General features: G+C 49.8%; 1 protein-coding gene across 1 annotated transcript in view; it reads left to right on the top strand.

Moving 5' to 3' along the window:
- Positions 1 to 16,747, top strand: part of LOC137459940 (beta-2 adrenergic receptor-like) — a 40,802-nt gene extending 24,055 nt beyond the window's left edge. The window contains exon 2 of the mRNA XM_068170610.1: positions 13,239 to 16,747. Within this exon, the coding sequence (XP_068026711.1) occupies positions 13,239 to 13,273 (35 nt within the window). The 3' untranslated portion in view covers positions 13,274 to 16,747. The remainder of the gene's footprint in view (positions 1 to 13,238) is intronic.
- The last annotated feature ends 830 nt before the right edge of the window (positions 16,748 to 17,577 follow it).

The raw sequence follows: 17,577 nt of genomic DNA, 5'->3' as shown, positions 1-17,577 counted from the left end.
ATGTGCTGCTCAGGGAGGTAGTGGAGTCACCATCATTGGAGGTGTTTAGGAGGAGACTGGATGAGGCAGCTGGTGCCATGGCTTAGTTGATTAGATGGTGTTGGGTGATAGGTTGGACTCGATCTCAAAGGTCTTTTCCAACCTGGTTTATTCTGGTCCAGTCTAAACTGGTGCCCTCACTACCTCATCAGTCATGTTAGTCCTAAACCAGCATCAATCTTAGCTCACTCATTCATCAGGGGATGTCAGAGCTGCACAGAGTTGGTTGGAGAGTGGAGATTTGGAAACCAGCCTTATAACATTAGTGGCTCTGGCTTGCGTAGTGACCTTGGTCAGATCTTAAGTGCTTATCTGCTGGGGGGGTGTGCCTCTTTCCCACCCACTTTGGGATCAGGAGATGAAATGCACCACTCTGAAAATGAGGGAAATGTTATTGTGTGGATGTAAAGAGCCAGATGCTTTCCCTTCCTCCTGGCTGCTGCTGGAACTACAGCCAGTGGCCACACAACAAGGTGCTGGCAGGAGCATCTCCTTCATGCCTTGGGAGGGTCACAAGAGCAAATTCCTCCATCTGGCTGTGCTTTAGTTTTCTTCTCTTGGGGTCAGTGCCTGATGCATGTCACTTTCTGTGTTTGAGGAAGGAGAAGAGCAGCTTGGAGGTGGGCTGGGTGGCAGGAACATTGATCACCTTTGTCCTTCCCTGGTGAGGCTCTGCCAGACTCTGCTCCTTCCCATCAAAAAGAAAGGCCAGCAGCTGCCAGTTCCCAGTGTATGGAGTGGGCTGTGGTGGCTCAGCAGGGCACCAGCAGTTAGTGTGGTGGAAGTGTTTCCTTTGGCCTCCCTGCACTCTGCTGGGTCTCTGGAGCTAGTGTGGGGTATGTAGGCTGCCTGAGGATAAAGGACTTGGTTGTAAACCATTTCCCACATGTGAGGCCATTCCAACTCGTGCCCTTGGGATCAGAGATCTGCACTGGAGCTTTGCATGGGAACACTGCCTGCGAGAGAGGCAGCCACAGAGCTGCATGTGAGAGATGGAGTAAGGATATCCTCTGTGTCTTGTCCTCTCCTGCTGCCTTTTACCCCCAGGAACAGCCTTAAGGGAAACCCAGCAGCATCACAAACACTCCATGCATAGCACAATGAGGCATGTTACATCCCTGTGATTCCGAAGGGGGAGACGGTAATGCTCAGTTTCACCTAGCCTGAATTCCACCTGTGGAATTCCCATCCCTTGCTCAAGGCAGACAGCTGTCCTGGAAATGCTCAGTTCAAGGAGGCAGAATTTAGGTTAGAACAATCTAGGTAGCTGTGACTGTCAGTTATGGGTGTTCACATCTAGGAAATGCACCAAGTTCCTCTGAGAAGAGAGTTTCTGTTCTGAGCAGCCATGGGACAGTTGGTTTGGATGTTTGCCAGTGAATCAGAAGCAGAGATCTGGGCCTTCTTCCCCATTCCCTTACCTCCAGCCAGCTCACTGGTTGTGCATTGAGTCTCTGAATCTGGCTCAGTCCTTTATTAGCAAGAGTTGCTGAGCATAGGGAAAACTCTTAACACTTTCTTCAATAAAAAGAAAGCCTAGTACAGGGCAAAGGAGCAAATTTGCTTCTGCTTGCTACCTATTGGACACTTGCAATAGAGCCTTGTGGGTGACTGTGATGGAATCATGGTGGCTTCTGTTAAGCCATCTGGCCTTGACAGCTTTACTCCTGATTCTCTATGCTTGTCCTTGCATATCAGACCACAAAGAATATCTGGTGGCTGCTGCCAACTCGGGGAGTCCCTCAATAGTGCTGAGAAGGATCCTCCTGACTAAGTATCTCTCCAAGTGACAAGGCAGTATGGAGAGGATGTCCTGGCTTTTTGTAGTAGAAAACAACCCCCTGGCTGAACACTTGGTGCCTGCATCAGGAACAGTGTGGCCAGCAGGAGCAGGGAGGTCATTCTGCCCCTGTACACTGCACTGGTTAGGCTGCACCTTGAGTACTGTGTCCAGCTCTGGGCCTCTCAGTTTAGGAAGGATGTTGACTTGCTGAAGTGTGTCCAGAGAAGGGCAACAAAGTTGGTGAGGGGTTTGGAACACAAGCCCTATAAAGAGAGGCTGAGGGAGCTGGGGTTACTTAGCCTGGAGAAGAGGAGACTCAGAGGTGACCTTATCACTCTCTACAACTACCTGAAGGGAGGTTGTAGACAGGTGGATGTTGGTCTCTTCTCCCAGGCAGCCAGCAGCAGAACAAGAGGACACAGTCTCAGGCTGCGCCAGGGGAGGTTGAGGTTGGATGTTAGGAAGAAGTTCTACACAGAGAGAGTGATTGCCCATTGGAATGGGCTGCCTGGGGAGGTGGTGGAGTCACCATCATTGGAGGTGTTCAGGAGGAGACTTGATGGGGTGCTTGGTGCCATGGGTTGGTTAGTTTAGGTGGGTTGGATTGGTTGATGGGTTGGATACAATGATCTTGAAGGTCTCTTCCAACCTGGTTTACTCTAATCAGAAAGCTGCCCTGTGCCACTAGTGGACTTTCTAAAATAAAAGCTCTATTGCATTTTTCCCTGGCCCCAGGTTATTCTGCATGAAACAATGAAACAGGCCACCCAAAACTCATTCACAAGGTTTCCCAGACATCCTTGGAGCATTTGAAGCAGTTGAAGGAAATGAGAGCTCAGGCCTGAATTCCCCAAGCAGTGACGTTCAGTCTGGAGAAAGACATATGTTTTTTTTCATTACTTGAAGCCAAATGTCCTCAAACATTTCCTTCTTCAAACTTAGGACGTTTTTTAGTGTGAAGCCCCTCCAGGCATTCATGGGCAAGCACTGAAGGACCTTCTGTCCCATTTGTTTGTCAGATCCCTGGGCTCGCTCTTGTCCAGAGGACTGTTTGCTGTTCTCATATATGGATTCGACTTCAGAAAAGCTGGACAGGGAAGGCATCTGGGCTTCATCTCTGTCATAATGGCCCTAAATTTGATTCTCTTCATGATGGTCCCCCTCTGTCTGCTGAGGCTGGCAGCCTGTCACTTCAGATACTTCTGGGCCACAAGGAAACTTGTGAGGTCTTGAAGAACTTGACCCTACGTTGCACCTCTTCAAACCTGAGAAACAACCTTGCTGTCCTGTCTTGTCAGTGTCAGCTGCCTTCATCTTGGCACCTCCCATCAAAGGCTGGTTCTTTTGATTGTTTATTTACAGGTAGCCTTCACAGCATGGCAGGAAATTGCAGAACTTTGGAATGAACAGGGCAAACAACAGTTGCAGTCAGTGGTTGGCCTCTCCTTGAGCTGGTAGTTCTCACATTGCTGCCACCTTGCTACTCAAAAGTCAGTGACACTTAACTGAAGAGCCCTCATTGTTGGAGCTCACTGGGGAACCTCAAGAGTCCTTAGGGAAGCTGTCACTGGACTACCTTTTTGTGCCAGACTGGCAGCTAATGTATTTCCACAGCCCCCAAGCTCAGTGTGCTGCCCAGAGGGCAGAAACCTAATTTTCACAGGAAATTTAGGAAGTAGTCTTTGCTTCTTCACAGCTGGCTGGCAGGAAAGAAGAGATGGTGGTGTGCTCATGTATGTCCTTTTTCATGTTGCATGACCTTCTGAGCCTGGCACACAGCAGTGCTCCTACCTGCTGTATTTCACAGGACTGCAGAACAGCTGGGGCTGGCAGGCACCTCTGGAGATCATCCTGGCCCTTCAAGGGTCAGTGAGAGCAGCTTGCTCAGAAGTGTGTCCTTTGGTTATGGCAGTAGGAGAGCTGAAATCCCATCCCAGCAGCTTCTTTCAGCAGGGGGTAGACTATAGAGGCAAGCAGAGGAGTGAGGGTGCTGTTTGGTTTTCTCTTGTTCCTACAGGGAGAAAGATGTTCTGCTCATTGTTAACTTGTTTGGTTTGGGTTTAAGTCTGTATTAGTTGAAACAACAGCATAGGAAACTGGGTGTAAGCCCAGCTTAGGGACTATGCTGGCATCACACCAAGGAAAGGAAATTACAGCATGCCACAACCCAAGACAAAAGCACTGGCTGCTTTATCTGGCATGCAACGCTCTGGTTATAGCAGCAGGCTTATCTCTGCTGGCATTTCAGGTTGAGAGAGCATCAAAAGGGGCAGTTTTTTTCATGCAGTCAGGATGTCATGGTTTGTGCCTCGAGAGCAGAGTGAGATCCCACTTACCTCATGTGTACATGCAGTAGCTTGTGTCTCCGTTCTCCCATTGCCCTGAGAGTTGCAGATGCAACATTTGAATGGAGCCCTTCAACTGCAATGAGTTGAGCACACAGCAGCAGCACATGCTCCTGCACATGGCACTGTTGTCAGGAGAGCACTGTGTTGGGTTTTTGTGGCAAGGTTTTGGTAGCAGCAAGGTGCTACGGGGGTGGCTTCTGTGAGAAGCTGCTAGAAGCTTCCTCTACAGTTGATGGAGCCAATGCCAGATGGCTCCAAGATGGACCTACTGCTGGCCAAGGCCATCAGTGATAGTGGTAGTGCCTCTGTGCTGATGTATTTTTGAAGTGGGGGGGACCCCCAACCTGTACAATTGCAGCTGAAGAGACAAGTGGGAATATGCAAGAGAAAAAAATCAGCAGACATCAAAATCAGTGAAGGAGGAGAAGGAGGTGTCCCAGGAGCAGAGAATCCCCTGCAGCATGTGGTGAAGACCATGGTGAGGCAGTCTGCCCCTCTGCAGCCCATGGAGAGTAGTGGTGGAACAGATATTCACCTGCAGCCTGTGGAAGATCCCATGCTGGAGCAGGTGGAGTTTGGACCCCACAGGGGACCTAAGCTGGAGCAGTCTGCTCCTGAACGACTGCACCCCGTGGAAAGGACCCAGGCTGGAGCAGTTCATGAAGAACTGCAGCCCATGGGAAGAGCTCACATTGGAGGAATTAATGAAGAACTGTTGCCTGTGGGAGGCACCCCATGCTGGAAGAGGGGAAGAGTGTGAGGAGTCCTCCCTCTGAGGAGGAAGGAGCAGCAGAGAGATGTGATGAACTGACCACAACTCCCTCCTGGAAAGGAGGTAGAGAAATTGGGAGTGAAGTTAAGAGCATGAAGAAGGGAGAGGTGGGAGTAAGATGTTTTAAGATTTAGGATTTATTTCTCATTAGCTGACTCTGGTTTGATTACTAATACATTAAATTATTGTTCCCCAAACTGAGTATGTTTTGCCTGTGATGGTAGCTGCTGAGCAATCTCCCCGTCCTTATCTTGACCCTCAAGCCTTTGGCTACATTTTCCCTCCCCTGTCCAGATGAGAAGAGGAGGGATAGAGCAGTTTTTGGTGGGCACTTGGCACCCATCCAGGGTAAACCCACCACACACAGGGAGGAAAATCATCCTTTGCCAAAAACTAGAACACCTCACAAAAGCATTACACAAGGCTCCTAACTCTCCAGCAGTCCAGAGCTCCTGCTGGGAGACAGAGGGATTTTACGGGTTGATTTAACAGCTTCAAAAGGAATTGTTGCTCTTTGGGGAACCACCTTCAATCTGTTCAATAACAGAAAAGCAAAGCAAAGCAAACAATGTTCCTGCCCACTTCCCCAAAACTCAAAACAAGAAACACCCAACCCCCTCAGAAAAGCTGGGGCAAGCAAACAAAAGAGAAAGAAGATAACACAGCTTTTGAAAGCCTGTTGCTTCGCAGCTGTTCACATGCTGGCTGCTTTCCAGAGCTGCTTTGAGGATCTTCTGCTGGGAGGAGGGGGGGAACCGAAAACCAAACAAACAGAAAACCCAAATAAACAAACAAAAAAGAGAAGTCCTTTAAACCTGGAATCTGATGAGGACATTATTTCTCAGCAAAGCGAATGAAGATCCTGGTTTGAGGTTTAGTGATAGGATGGCCGTCTGCATCAATTTAAGAGCCAGGTAGATACAAGTGATTATCCTAGGGGTGGGAGATCTATCTTCAACTGGTGATAAAGAACAAAGAGGAAATGGTTATAAGCTGCAGCAGGGGAGCCTCAGGCTGGATGTTAAAAGAGGAGGCTCAGGGGAGACCTCATTGCTCTCTACAACTACCTGAAAGGTGGTTGTAGCCAGGAAGAGGTTGGTCTCTTCTCTCTAGCAACCAGCACCAGAACAAGAGGACAGAGTCTCAAGCTGCACCAGGGGAAGTTGGAATGGGCTGCCCGGGGAGGTGGTGGAGTCACCATCCCTGGAGGTGTTCAAGAGGGGATTGGACATGGCACTTAGTGCCATGGTCTAGTCATGAGGTCTGTGGTGACAGGTTGGACTTGATGATCTTTGAGGTCTCTTCTAACCTTGGTGATTCTGTGAAATACTCCTTCACAGAAAGGATTATCAAACATTGGAATGATCTGCTCAGGGCACTGGTGGAGTCCCCATGGCTGAAGGTGTTCAAGCAGCCTGTGGACCTGGTGCTTAGGGACATGGTTTAGTGTTGACCCTTCAGTACTGGGTCGAGGGTTGGACTGGATGGTCTTCTAACCAGATGTATTCTGTCTAGATCTTCAGAGAAGTTTGACAGCACAACCAATAAGTGGAGATGTGAAGCCAACTTGATGCCCACCTGGTGAGAAGCAAGCTGGGCACATGCTAAGAATTGAAGCTGTTTAGGAAGCTGTGTCAAAGTTCAGCTTTGGTTGCAGTGGCTGCAGGATCCCTGTCCCATAGGAGAGCTCACAGGGAGTATAAAATAAGCACAAAGTGGTGCAGAGGAGAATGTCAGGAAAGACACACAACCCCCTGAGCTGATGGAGGCACAGCCAGGCATTCTGGGGGCTGTGACTTGTAGCTAGGAGTCATCAATGAGCTCTGCAGAGGAAAAATGCTGTGTCAGAGCCCTGCAACAAAACAAGCAGCATCACCATGTGTCATCTGGAACATCACCTCATACAGCCAAGTACAAAGATGCCCTGAAGCACAGGTTTGGATTACAGCTCACTGGAGGGGTTGAGATGCAATTTTTTCCTTTCTTAAGTAAGTGTTGTCATAAAGTAGAGTAACTCTGGGATGGGCACACTCTGGGGTTCCTCGTGCCCTTATGTTACACCTTGTCTTTTTTAGCATGCTTTAACTGGTTCTACTTTTGCCTTGATCTGTGAAGAAAGCTCAGATGGTTCCTTTCATGTTGTTGTACCCTGGGATACTTGCACCCTGCACTTTCAACATATGCTATTTAAAGGTTACAGGAAGAAGTGTTGGCAAATGGTAGGTGACAGGTTGCAGAAACATGGGAAAATAGCAGGGGTTTCCAGTGAGAGATTGGAGAGGCAGGAAAAGAAAGAGGGGAGAATCTGCAGGCAATCTGTGCCAGCCTTTAGTAGGTTGCGAGACCCCCATTTAGATGCAGAGAGTGTGCAATGCAAAGCTGAAGACTGTCCTGTGTGCCTGGAGTGCAGGAAGGCTGCAGAGTGAAATCCAGGTTTCCTCTGCCCTCATTCCACCCTAGATCCATCTGATGCTTGGGGGAAGATCTACTCAGCTGCCTTGTGGATAGCTACGGCAGTCTGAGGGCTGGGCTCCCAAGGAGCCCATTTCTCTGGTCAGGTAGCTTAGATGGAGATTTCCACAGTGTATATAGAATCATAGAATCAATAAGGCTGGAAAAGACCTCAAGGATCATCAAGTCCAGCCTGCCACCCAAGACCTTATGACTACTAAACCATGGCACCGAGTGCCAATCCCCTCTTAAACACCTCTAGGGACTCAAAGATTTGCAAACCACTTTAGGAAATGACCAGGACAATGTCCTGTCAATCTCCAGCCTAGGGCCATGGAAGGATTTTTTTCCTTCTTCATTCTTGCCTTGACCCCTTAAGAAATGTCCCTTGGGGGCATTTCAAAGTCCCACTGTGGCTATGTGGGCATCAATTGATTCCCATTGATTGAGGGGCTCATTTTTCATTTCCCAGCAGGTCTTCACCCTACAGAATGGCTGCCCTTGAGCCTGGGATGTGTTATGGCTAATGAGCAAATGTCACTAATGGCCATTAATCACTAATTATTTTATCATTAGTCTTCCGCCTCTTCTAGAGCCGTACTGAAACAAAATAAGGGAATCTAAATCAGTGCTATCCAGCTGCCTATGTAGTTAGCAAGATGAATGCACATGGCCTGTCGCCACACAGGCCTTGCTTGGTGGGGGGTGGGTGGTCCACCCCTCCCATCATGTCTAGACAGCTGGTGAGCAGATCCAACCTTCCCACAGGTGAACAGGCACCAGTCAGAAAGAGAGGCTGCAAGGTTTCTTCTACTGGCTTCTGTTTTGAATGTTATGTTCTGGCCTGTGAACCCTGAGGAATTCAGGCCTCAGGGCGGAGGAAATGTTGGAAGAGGTCAGGCGAGCTGCGCTCCCTCTGTGCTGCTCAGAGCAGCACATAGCACACGTTCCAGGGCAACATCTGATTTTCTGCTTTTACAAGGCAGATGTTTAGGATAAGTGAGGTTCTGTTTACTTTCATTGCCATCTTCCAACCCTCCTTCCTACGTGCGTGCACACATTCGGAGACCATAAATAAGGAGCCTTCAGATTCTGTCATTTTCTGGGTAGCCAGCCCTGCCTTCCATCAGTGCCTGGCCTGGGTTGTGTACTGTAAACCCAGTTCCCCTCCTTGCACATCAGTTTTACAGGGGTGTAAATCAATTAGGTCTAATTCCTTTCTCAATGACAGCAGCATAAATCCGAGATCACTCCGCTGACGTCAGCGCTCCAATGGCAGTGTATAGGAAAGTTGGGCTCCCTGGACTTCAGAATGTCACTGTTGATTTACACGTGAACAAGAGGGAAAGTAGTTGGGCTCAGCATGCCCTAGCACTGTGTTACTGACCAGCAGGCCAGGGTTTGCTCTGGGATACTGTGGTGGTGATGGAGAGCACCTCCATGGATTTCGCTGGCATTGAGTTGATGGAAAGGAGTTGTGCCTTCAGCACAGCGTGGCTCTCAAAGAGCTCCATGTTGGAGGTCTCTAATGAATGTGCCCCTGTATAAAGTGATTAGTCCCATTGCCTCTCACTGACACTATTCCATGAGAGTCAGATAGAGATGAATTGGACCATTTGGCTTGTGTTCTGATGATGATGAGAGTGGTGAAGCCCTGGAATGGGTTGTCCAGGGAGGTGGTTGAGGCCCCATCCCTGGAAGTGTTTAAGCCCAGGCTGGATGAGGCTCTGGCCAGTCTGATCTAGTGTGTGGTGTCCCTGCCCATGGCAGGGGGGTTGGAACTAGATGATCCTTGTGGTCCCTTCCAACCCTGACTGATACTATGATGATGATGGAGAGCAAGGCAGCAGTACCCTCATGTCTTGATGGACATCAGGCACATGTCAATGGAGAGGCTGCTGGTTGTAGCTGGAGACAGGGGTATGTGGAGGAGCTGCCCTTGCAGCTGGTGTTAAGAGCTAGGCTGGAGGGGTGGGAAAGCCGGCTGCACTTTTCTCCTCTGAGAGGACACAACCAGTTGTAGGCATTCTGTGCTGGCAGCATTCAGGGTGTTAATCCTTACTCACTCATTTCTCTAGATTTTCCCACCTTGTCTCTAAAGGGCTGGAAGTGAAAGCCTGGCTGTAAAAGGAGCTCTGACCCTCTCTCTTCTTTGTTGTGGCTTCAGCCTGTGGATTTAAGCAAAAGGAAACAAGAAGTGGGTATTTCCTTTTGAAGCTGTAGGGCATCCCAAACAACCTTGCTGTTTAAAGAGACTTTGGCAAAGAGGGTCTGGATTTCTGTGGCTGCTCTACAGGAAGTTAGGGAGCTCAGTGGTCACCTAAGAGTCTGTCAGCCTTGCTCCATTACAGCCAGTGGAGATAAGCTGATTTACACCCCTGTTCTGTTGGCATCTGGCCAATCTCTTAATTGTTCCTAAGTGACTTTCTTTGTTAATAGCACACATTTGCTGAGTGGTTCCATTTGCACACAGGGAAGTTCAGTCATGTGTGGCATCACTGCTTTAAAGCCAATGAGTCCTGGAGGTGTCACAGAACAGGAAGGGGCCATGAGTGTCCCGGGGACAAAGTCCTCACCTTCTATCTTAAGAAAAGCCAGGGATGCTTTATTTGTCTCTCAGCCTTGCCAGTGCTGCCAAAGGTGAGAGGCAGCAAGAGAACCTCAAAAAACAGATGAAAAACTGCAGTCCTCCCTTTTCCATTTCTTACCCAAGGGTCCAGCCATGCCTATTTCTGACAGACATAAGAAATGAAACCATTCTTTGTTCTCCTGACCCCAAAGAACTCCATCTGGATGCACAAAATGGTTCCTACATCCACACTGTTCAACCATGGGTACAGATAGCTTCTCTGAGCTCCAGACATGGCTTTTGGCAGCCCAAGCTGCCAAACCCACGACCAGCCACAGCTCGGAGGTACCTTGCTCACACTCACCTCCTTGTCAGCACATTCAGCAGAAATGTGGCCCCATGGAGATGAAGTGAAAGCTAAGGGAGCACGGCCCCAGTTTTCCCACCGTTTTGTTCTCACTGGTGGTGAATAGCTCAGCCGAGATGTTCGCTGGCAGGGAGCAGCAGAGTTTAGCAGGCATGAAGCAAAACTGTGATGATTGCCATAGAAACTGGAGCTTGAGATGCATCCAAGGGGGCAGCAGGAAGAGGGCACTGGACTTCTATCTCCTGTCAAAACTCATGTGCATGGCTTGGAGTTGATAGCATAGCAGAAAGTCACTGCAGTGTTAACCCTGTCATAAAATACCCAGCTATCCAGAAGCATCGACTACTTTTGAGTCCCTAGGAAGAGCTAAGCCAGGATGTCAAGGGCTGGCCTGTGAGGGATGAGGGTGGTTGGTAGCACCACTGCAAAGGGAAAGCTTTTTGCAACGAGGAAAGGAGGCAATGAAATCACAGCGGTTGCGGCATGCAGAGTCAGAAAGGTAGTGCCACTCTCCCTCATGGCTCTGTCTCCTGAAAGGTGGTTGTAGCTGGGAAGGGCTTGGTCTCTTCTCCCAGGCAGCCAGCACCAGAACAAGAGGACACAGTCTCAAGCTGTGCCAGGGGAGGTTTAGACTCGAGGTGAGGAGGAAGTTCTTCACCGAGCAAGTAATTCGTCATTGGAATGTGCTGCCCAGGGAGGTGGTGGAGTCGCCGTCTCTGGAGGTGTTTAAATGGGGATTGGACGTGGCACTTGGTGCCATGGTCTAGTCATGGAGTCTGTGTTGACAGGTTGGACTCGATGATCCTCGAGGTCATTTCCAACCTTAGTTATACCGTGATACTGTGATACTGTCTCCTGGATGCAGCTGTGCCGTTTGTCCAGAGCATTCCTTCTTCCTCCCACTTTGAGCTCTCTACAGCGGCGGCTTTGCCCCGGGAGCTCGCAGCACGATTCGAGTTCCCGTGTAAGCTTACAAGCTCCATCTATAGGACAGCCGAAGAAGAGCCCTTTGACTCCAAGCTGATGAAAAAGGGCAGAGAATCTTCACTCGGAGATTCCAGTTTTGTTCTGGAAAAACTCCAGCGTGCTTAACATGCCGCACTGCAGAAAGTCACTGCTTCTGTCGCCAGGACTTCATAGCTGGGTGCAGCTTTCCTCCCTGGTTAAACTGTCAGCCCCGGGTCCCATCCTGCATGATTGTGGGGCCCTTGCCTGTGGAAGTTGCTGTAGTTGTGGAGCTGCTCTTACTCCACGCTGGAACTATCAGAGATCTTCTAAAGAGCTCCTGATCTGCAAGATTTCTGGGCTACAGTTGTGACACCTTTAGGTGCTGACAACCCACAGTGCCCCAGGTACAGAACCAAACGTGCATAAATCATCTAAATCCAGATGATTTGGCAAATCAGCTTCTCCTCAGCTTGCCAGCCCCAGCCCACACTTCTCTGCAGAGGCTGCACCAGCAGCAATAAATTGCCATCCACAGAGATTTTTATTTGGAGGAGGGAACAGCAGAGGATAGACTTTTGTTCCTTCTTTAGTTTGAAGTAGAATCCTTCTGGGCAGCAAGGTGTGGTACAGACTGAGACTGTGTGGATTAGAATAGAATAGAATAGAATAGAATAGAATAGAATAGAATAGAATAGAATAGAATAGAATAGAATAGAATTAACCAGGTTGGAAAAGACCTTTGAGATCATTGAGTCCAACCTGTCACCCAACACCATCTAATGAACTAAACCATGGAACCAAGCACCCCATTCAGTCTCTTCCTAAACACCTCCAGTGATGGTGACTTCACCACCCCCCTGGGCAGCCCATTCAGGGAAGGAAGGAAGGAAGGGAGGGAAGGGAGGAAGGGAAGGAAGGAGGGAAGAAAGGAAGGAAGGAAAGACTGACTTTGTAAGGCAGCTGGAGTGTGAGCAGTCCTTTTAAAGTGATGCTGGCAACTGCCACTATTGTAAACCATTTCCCTCATGTTGGAACTTCATCTTTGATTTGTGCAAGAAATACAACTTCAGTTTGGGTCCTCAGAATTCTCCCCAGAGCCATTGTGTTCCCAAAGAACAGATTCCTTTTTTTCCCCCTCCCTTTCTGCAGATCCACTCTGGTTTTAACTGCTGCTTTGTCCCCACGCACACAGAGACAACAATCTTGGATATGTCCTTATTAAAATACCATTATCAATAAAAATAAGAGCCCAGGCATCTGCAGTACTTGTTCCTTTCTCTATCTCAAGATTAATTTCCCATTTTTTTCCATCTAATGTGGCTGTCATTTGGGTATCTCACAAAGCAGAAAAAGCCCTGTGTCTTCCCTTTTGTAGAGTCACAGATATTAAAAGCAGAAGGAAATGTGTCCTCATCTCCTGGGCAGCTGACCTGAGGGTGTATGTAGAGATGCATCTGTTTATTCCAATTATTTCATGCAAAAAAAAGCTTTGCTTTTTTTATAGCTCCTGCAGGAAAAGCATTGTTCTGGTACTGAAGCACCCAGCTGCCCAGGGGTACAGCAACCTCTGCCAAATGCTTGATCACCCCACTCACACAGCTCCGGAGTGCAAGGGCACTGCAGGAACATGACTGCAAAATGTGGGGGCAGAAGCTCACCTACCTGAGGACATGCAGCACTGGCATGGGGTGGCATGTATGGGCAGGTCACTACTGGTCACAGAGAGAGTGGTCTGCTCCGGGTGCTCTTTCATCCACTGGATCCTTCAAGAGGGTGTTCAGCTGGGGATAGTGCCTGAAAGCTAAGATGGAGCCAGAGGACATGGTGCACACCAGGCAGGACCAGTGAGTCCCAGGGAAGTGTAATATCTTTCTGGGCTTCAGCATCAGAATCTCTTCTACTTCAGCCTCTGTTTTGCTAAACTAATGTCATCTTTCTTTTTTCCTTTCTCTGTCCCACAGAGATCCCTGGATGTCCAGGAATGGTTGAGAGCTGAATGGGCTGACTACTCTTCCTCACCATCCTGAGCTCACGAGGGCTCTGAAGAGATTGAGTGGGAGCATGGCCTTACTTCTCTGAGCCTGGGGATGCTGTGGGAAGTGATTGCCTTGGCAAACATCTTCATCCCAACCCATAGCCCATTGTGCATCACCTGAAGGAGAAGCTGATGAAGGATAACCAGAGGACCAGGAAAGGCTCTCCTAGCCTGGGAGGACGCAGATGGGGGACCGACCGGCACTGAGAGAGGCACTTTGAAGGCGTGACTGCTCATGAGATAGGCTCTGAAAGGAAGCTACAGGAGCCCTGTGAACTGAAGGAGGTGAATGGCCAAGTCACCATGAAAGGTGCAGAAGGGTTTCCCTGGCACAGCATCCTTGGAAAGCACTTTCAAAAGGGAAGAGGGTACCAGGAGGCCATCTACAGTGACTGGTTTGGAAAAAGCAAGGTCACTGCCTTACAGTCAGGTCAGGAGACCAGCAGGATGTGCTCCAGCTGCCTGTGCACGTGCTGTCTGGGGCTCCAGATGAAGCAGGAATCTGACCAAGACTGAGAGAAGGAGAGTGGAAAATTGCTTTGGCTTATTCTGTGCTTGTTTCTCCTTCTGGTGTCTCCTGTCTACCTCTTTTTCTCTCTAGGCCCATGTGTACTACGTGTGTGGCCCAGACCCTCACAAACAAGCAGAAGTATTAGTACAGGGCAAATCCTGCCCAGTGCATGGCTGTGTTGCTCAGGGCAGTGCTGTTGCCAGATGGGACTGACATGGGACAGTGCAGACTTAGCATGGCCTTGGTTTGCTCCTTATGGCAACAGATCTGCAGCTGTAATGCCTGGACTTCAGACTTGAGAAAGGTTTGAACCTGGCAACCCATTTACTTGTGAGCAGTCACATGCTAGCACAGCCAGCCACATTTGGGAGCTGAGTTTTAGCACCTGAGTCCCAAAACATTAGAGAGCATCCATCCCTCTCCTGCAGGTGTGGAAATGAGCATGTCACAGGCTGCACACTTGGCTCCTGCATCTTGGACTGTAAAAAATTCACTAAGCAGAGAAAGATACAGAGATGAGGGAAATGACAGAGACTTGGGCAGAAAACAGTAGGCAAAACTGGTTGAAAACCATAGGAGAATGTGCCCCTCTTAATTGCCCATGGTGTCCCAGCACCAGACTGTCACACCCAGCTGGGTGGGTGCAGGTCTCTGTTCACCAAGCTGCTCCCAGAGGCCTGGGCAAAACCTACTGGTACTGAACTGTGCCGGGAGCCCCATCTCAGACCTTCTCCCTTGGGCTTCCAGCTGCAAACCTCTTCCCTTATGTGCAATCCTATTTATTTATTTATTTTCTTGCTGCATGATGCAAAGCTGCTAACAGAGCACCCTCCCCAGGGAGAAGGGAGCTGGGGAATGTGTGCTGTGTCCCTGACAGGAATGGGCCAAGGGGCAGGGTTGTGCTGGAGCCGGCTGCAGGCGTATGCCTGGGATGGGTTTGTGGGGCAGGGGAAAAGGGCTGCAGTTAAGGCAGAGATACTTCCCCTGGGGTGGGTGTGCACTCTTGACTTTTCAAGAATTAAGAACAGAATGGGTGAACCCTTGCTGGGAAGGACAGCAGGACAGCTGTAAGCTGGATGAGCTCTGCAGTGCCCCTCTAGCCAGGTTTTCTCTGTGCAGCTGTTGCAGGGGATGTGCCTCTGTAGAGTTGCTCGCCCTGATCCTGTCCCTGCAACGCTCCCAGCTGTGATGAAGCAAACTTACCATGTGTACCTCCTGGCTTTGGACACTCACAGGCAGCCCCATCCCCTGCCAGGGCAGGTTCCTGCCAGCATGCTCACAGAGGTTTAATACCTGGCAGCCTTTTCTGCTCTGTCCGAAGAGAGGATGCATGTGCAGACCGATTTAAGGCAGCCACTTTGAGAGCAGCAGACACGAGCCTCTGCAGGCACTGCTGTAGCTGTGCTGTAGTGGTTCATGCTCAGCCATGGCTTTTCCTACCCATTCTGCTAAAAAAACTGGCCCACCAGCATCACACATGGTCGGGTGTCTCATGCAGTGCAAAGCCTGCCCATGTGTCTCAGTGCAGAGGGGAACCCTTTCTCTGAGGGAGGCAGATTGTCCTGTGTCCTGCTGCTCTTCCATGAATCCCACACTCAGGAGCGGGGAGCTTGGGTGCCTGGGCATCCCTTGGCAGGCTCCTGGCTGCTCTAGGCCAAGCTGGCTTTTCCCATACCCTTCCCTAAGTGGTGCTGCACCAAGACTTTGTCCCAACCTGCATGGCTGCTGAATGGAAATATTTCCCAACCAAAACCTGTTCCTCAGATGATTCCTCTGCCTGGCTCTAGTCACTTCTTATGTTCTGGAAACACTGCCCTGGGGGTTAGTTTCCAGGTTAGAGGCACTCATGGGATTGTTGTAGTTCTTTTCTTACAAATCTCTCAAGCAAGAGCAGGTTGCAGTTAGTGAAATGGATACAAGTTGCTCTGATAGTCTGCCAGCATGGCCCAAAAGCAGTGACCTGCTGTTGCTGATTGCTTCCTTGCCAGGTTGTAAGTGTTGGAGATAGAGGAGATGTATTACAAATCCATCTGCCCATGACCCTTCAGGCTTGTTCCATGTATTGCATTTACCAGTGGTGTGCTGGGGCTATTTTTAAATGCTCTGACACCAGGGTTATGTTGTCCTTTGGGAGATTGCTCTGTAGTCCAAGTCAAGAGCTGCTATTAGTATTCCACCTGCATTTCCTCCTGAAAATTTCATTCCATTATTCCTAGTGCTGCTCTTCAAATACCTGCTGCTCATTATGTCCTGGTCAAGCTCTACCACTTGACCTGTGCTCTTCTTTCCTCCAAGAACCTCTCCAGCAGTCTGTCCTTCCCATGGTTCAGCACTGAATGAGCCTGTTTGTTACTTGAGCTGTACAGAGTCTGTTAGGGATCTGTACCCACCAGCAGAGCAGCCAGGACCTCTGGCAAGGCCTGGTCTCCCCAGCAGCTGAGGAGCTGCTCTCCCCCTCATTGCAAAGCATGTGGGATACAGGAAAGGGGCAGAGAGCTGTCTGAAAGTGGACCAGTGTTGGCAATGGGCACTCATGTCCTGTAAGGAGCTAACTCCTTCCTGCAAGGAGGGACAGGAAACAAAGTCTCCACTCAGCAGAGCACAGGCTGAGCAATGCAGGTGGGTGATGCTCCAGTATTGCCTCAGCTGTCCTGGGGAATCAGTGGGGAGGATGAAATCCATGCTGTGGCGGGGAACTGGGGTCTGTCCTGCCTGGAAATTGTATTCATGAGCTGGAGGCACAGCTCTGCATGGAGGGAGCCCTGTGTCCTATGGGCAACACGGGGGCTGGGCAGGCTCAGCACAGGAGGAGTGCTTGCCTGGGGAGCCTTTGTGAGCAGCGCTCGGCTGGAGCCCTGCTGTGATTGTAAGAGCTCTGTCCTTCTCACCGAACAAACCGTTCCACAAATAAAGAATGAAAACTCCTCCTCTTCCCACTCTCCTTTTGTTATGCTGCTCACTGAGTGGTGCCAGAGGAAGGGACTGCACCTGGATGGTGGGAGCAGGATGTCGCTGTGGTCCTGCAGCGGCCAGGGCAGCTCGTGGTGAGATGCTGGGGCTGGCTGGGGGAGAGGTGGAATGCAGGCAGAAGAGCCAGGGGAAACCAAAACACAAAATGCACCAAACCAGGATGCAGGGCCCTGCTACAAAGCTTGCTGGTGTTGATGGGTAATGGGGCGCAGGATCTCCAGGCACTGTGGGAAGGGGGCGGTTGGACAAGGTTAGAGAGAAGCTGAAAAACAGCAAAGCAGTCTGTGGAAGTACCAATCCTCCAGGTGCTGTGGAGCAGAGCAGGAGGACAGGTCAAAGCAACTGAAGAAGAGGAAATAAACAAATAAACAGGTGAAAGAGGGTGCTGAGTCCCCCATGGGTCACACAGGACGACAACACAGGAAACTGGAGTCTCCTGCATGGCAGTGTGTGGTACTGAGGGCTGGTTCTTTGTGCAAACTTCAGAGCAGTGATAAAGCAGAAGCTCCTCAATTCCTCCTCTCAGTCCCCAGCTGTTCTCCCTGGTGACATGGGGCAGGGTGGCAGTGACAACATTAAGGCTCTTCAGAAGCAATTGTCAGGGGAAGGACTTGGTCCCCAAACAACAGAAGAATCAAAATTACACATTTCCAACAGAATTCATGATTAGGCAATTAATCACCCCAATTTAAAACACTGGAGGGCCTGGAAGCCCTAATGCATAAAGATGTTCGAGGCAGTGTTTGTGCTCTATCTGCATCAGCAGCCTGTTGTCTGGCTGCCA

Source organism: Melanerpes formicivorus, unplaced genomic scaffold (genome assembly GCF_026170545.1).
Source record: "Melanerpes formicivorus ecotype bairdi unplaced genomic scaffold, bMelFor1.0.p_v2 SCAF_464, whole genome shotgun sequence".
In the NCBI taxonomy this organism is placed as follows: Eukaryota; Metazoa; Chordata; class Aves; order Piciformes; family Picidae; genus Melanerpes; species Melanerpes formicivorus.
Note: the sequence above shows the minus strand (reverse complement) of the source record. Positions and strands in the feature narration are given on the sequence as shown.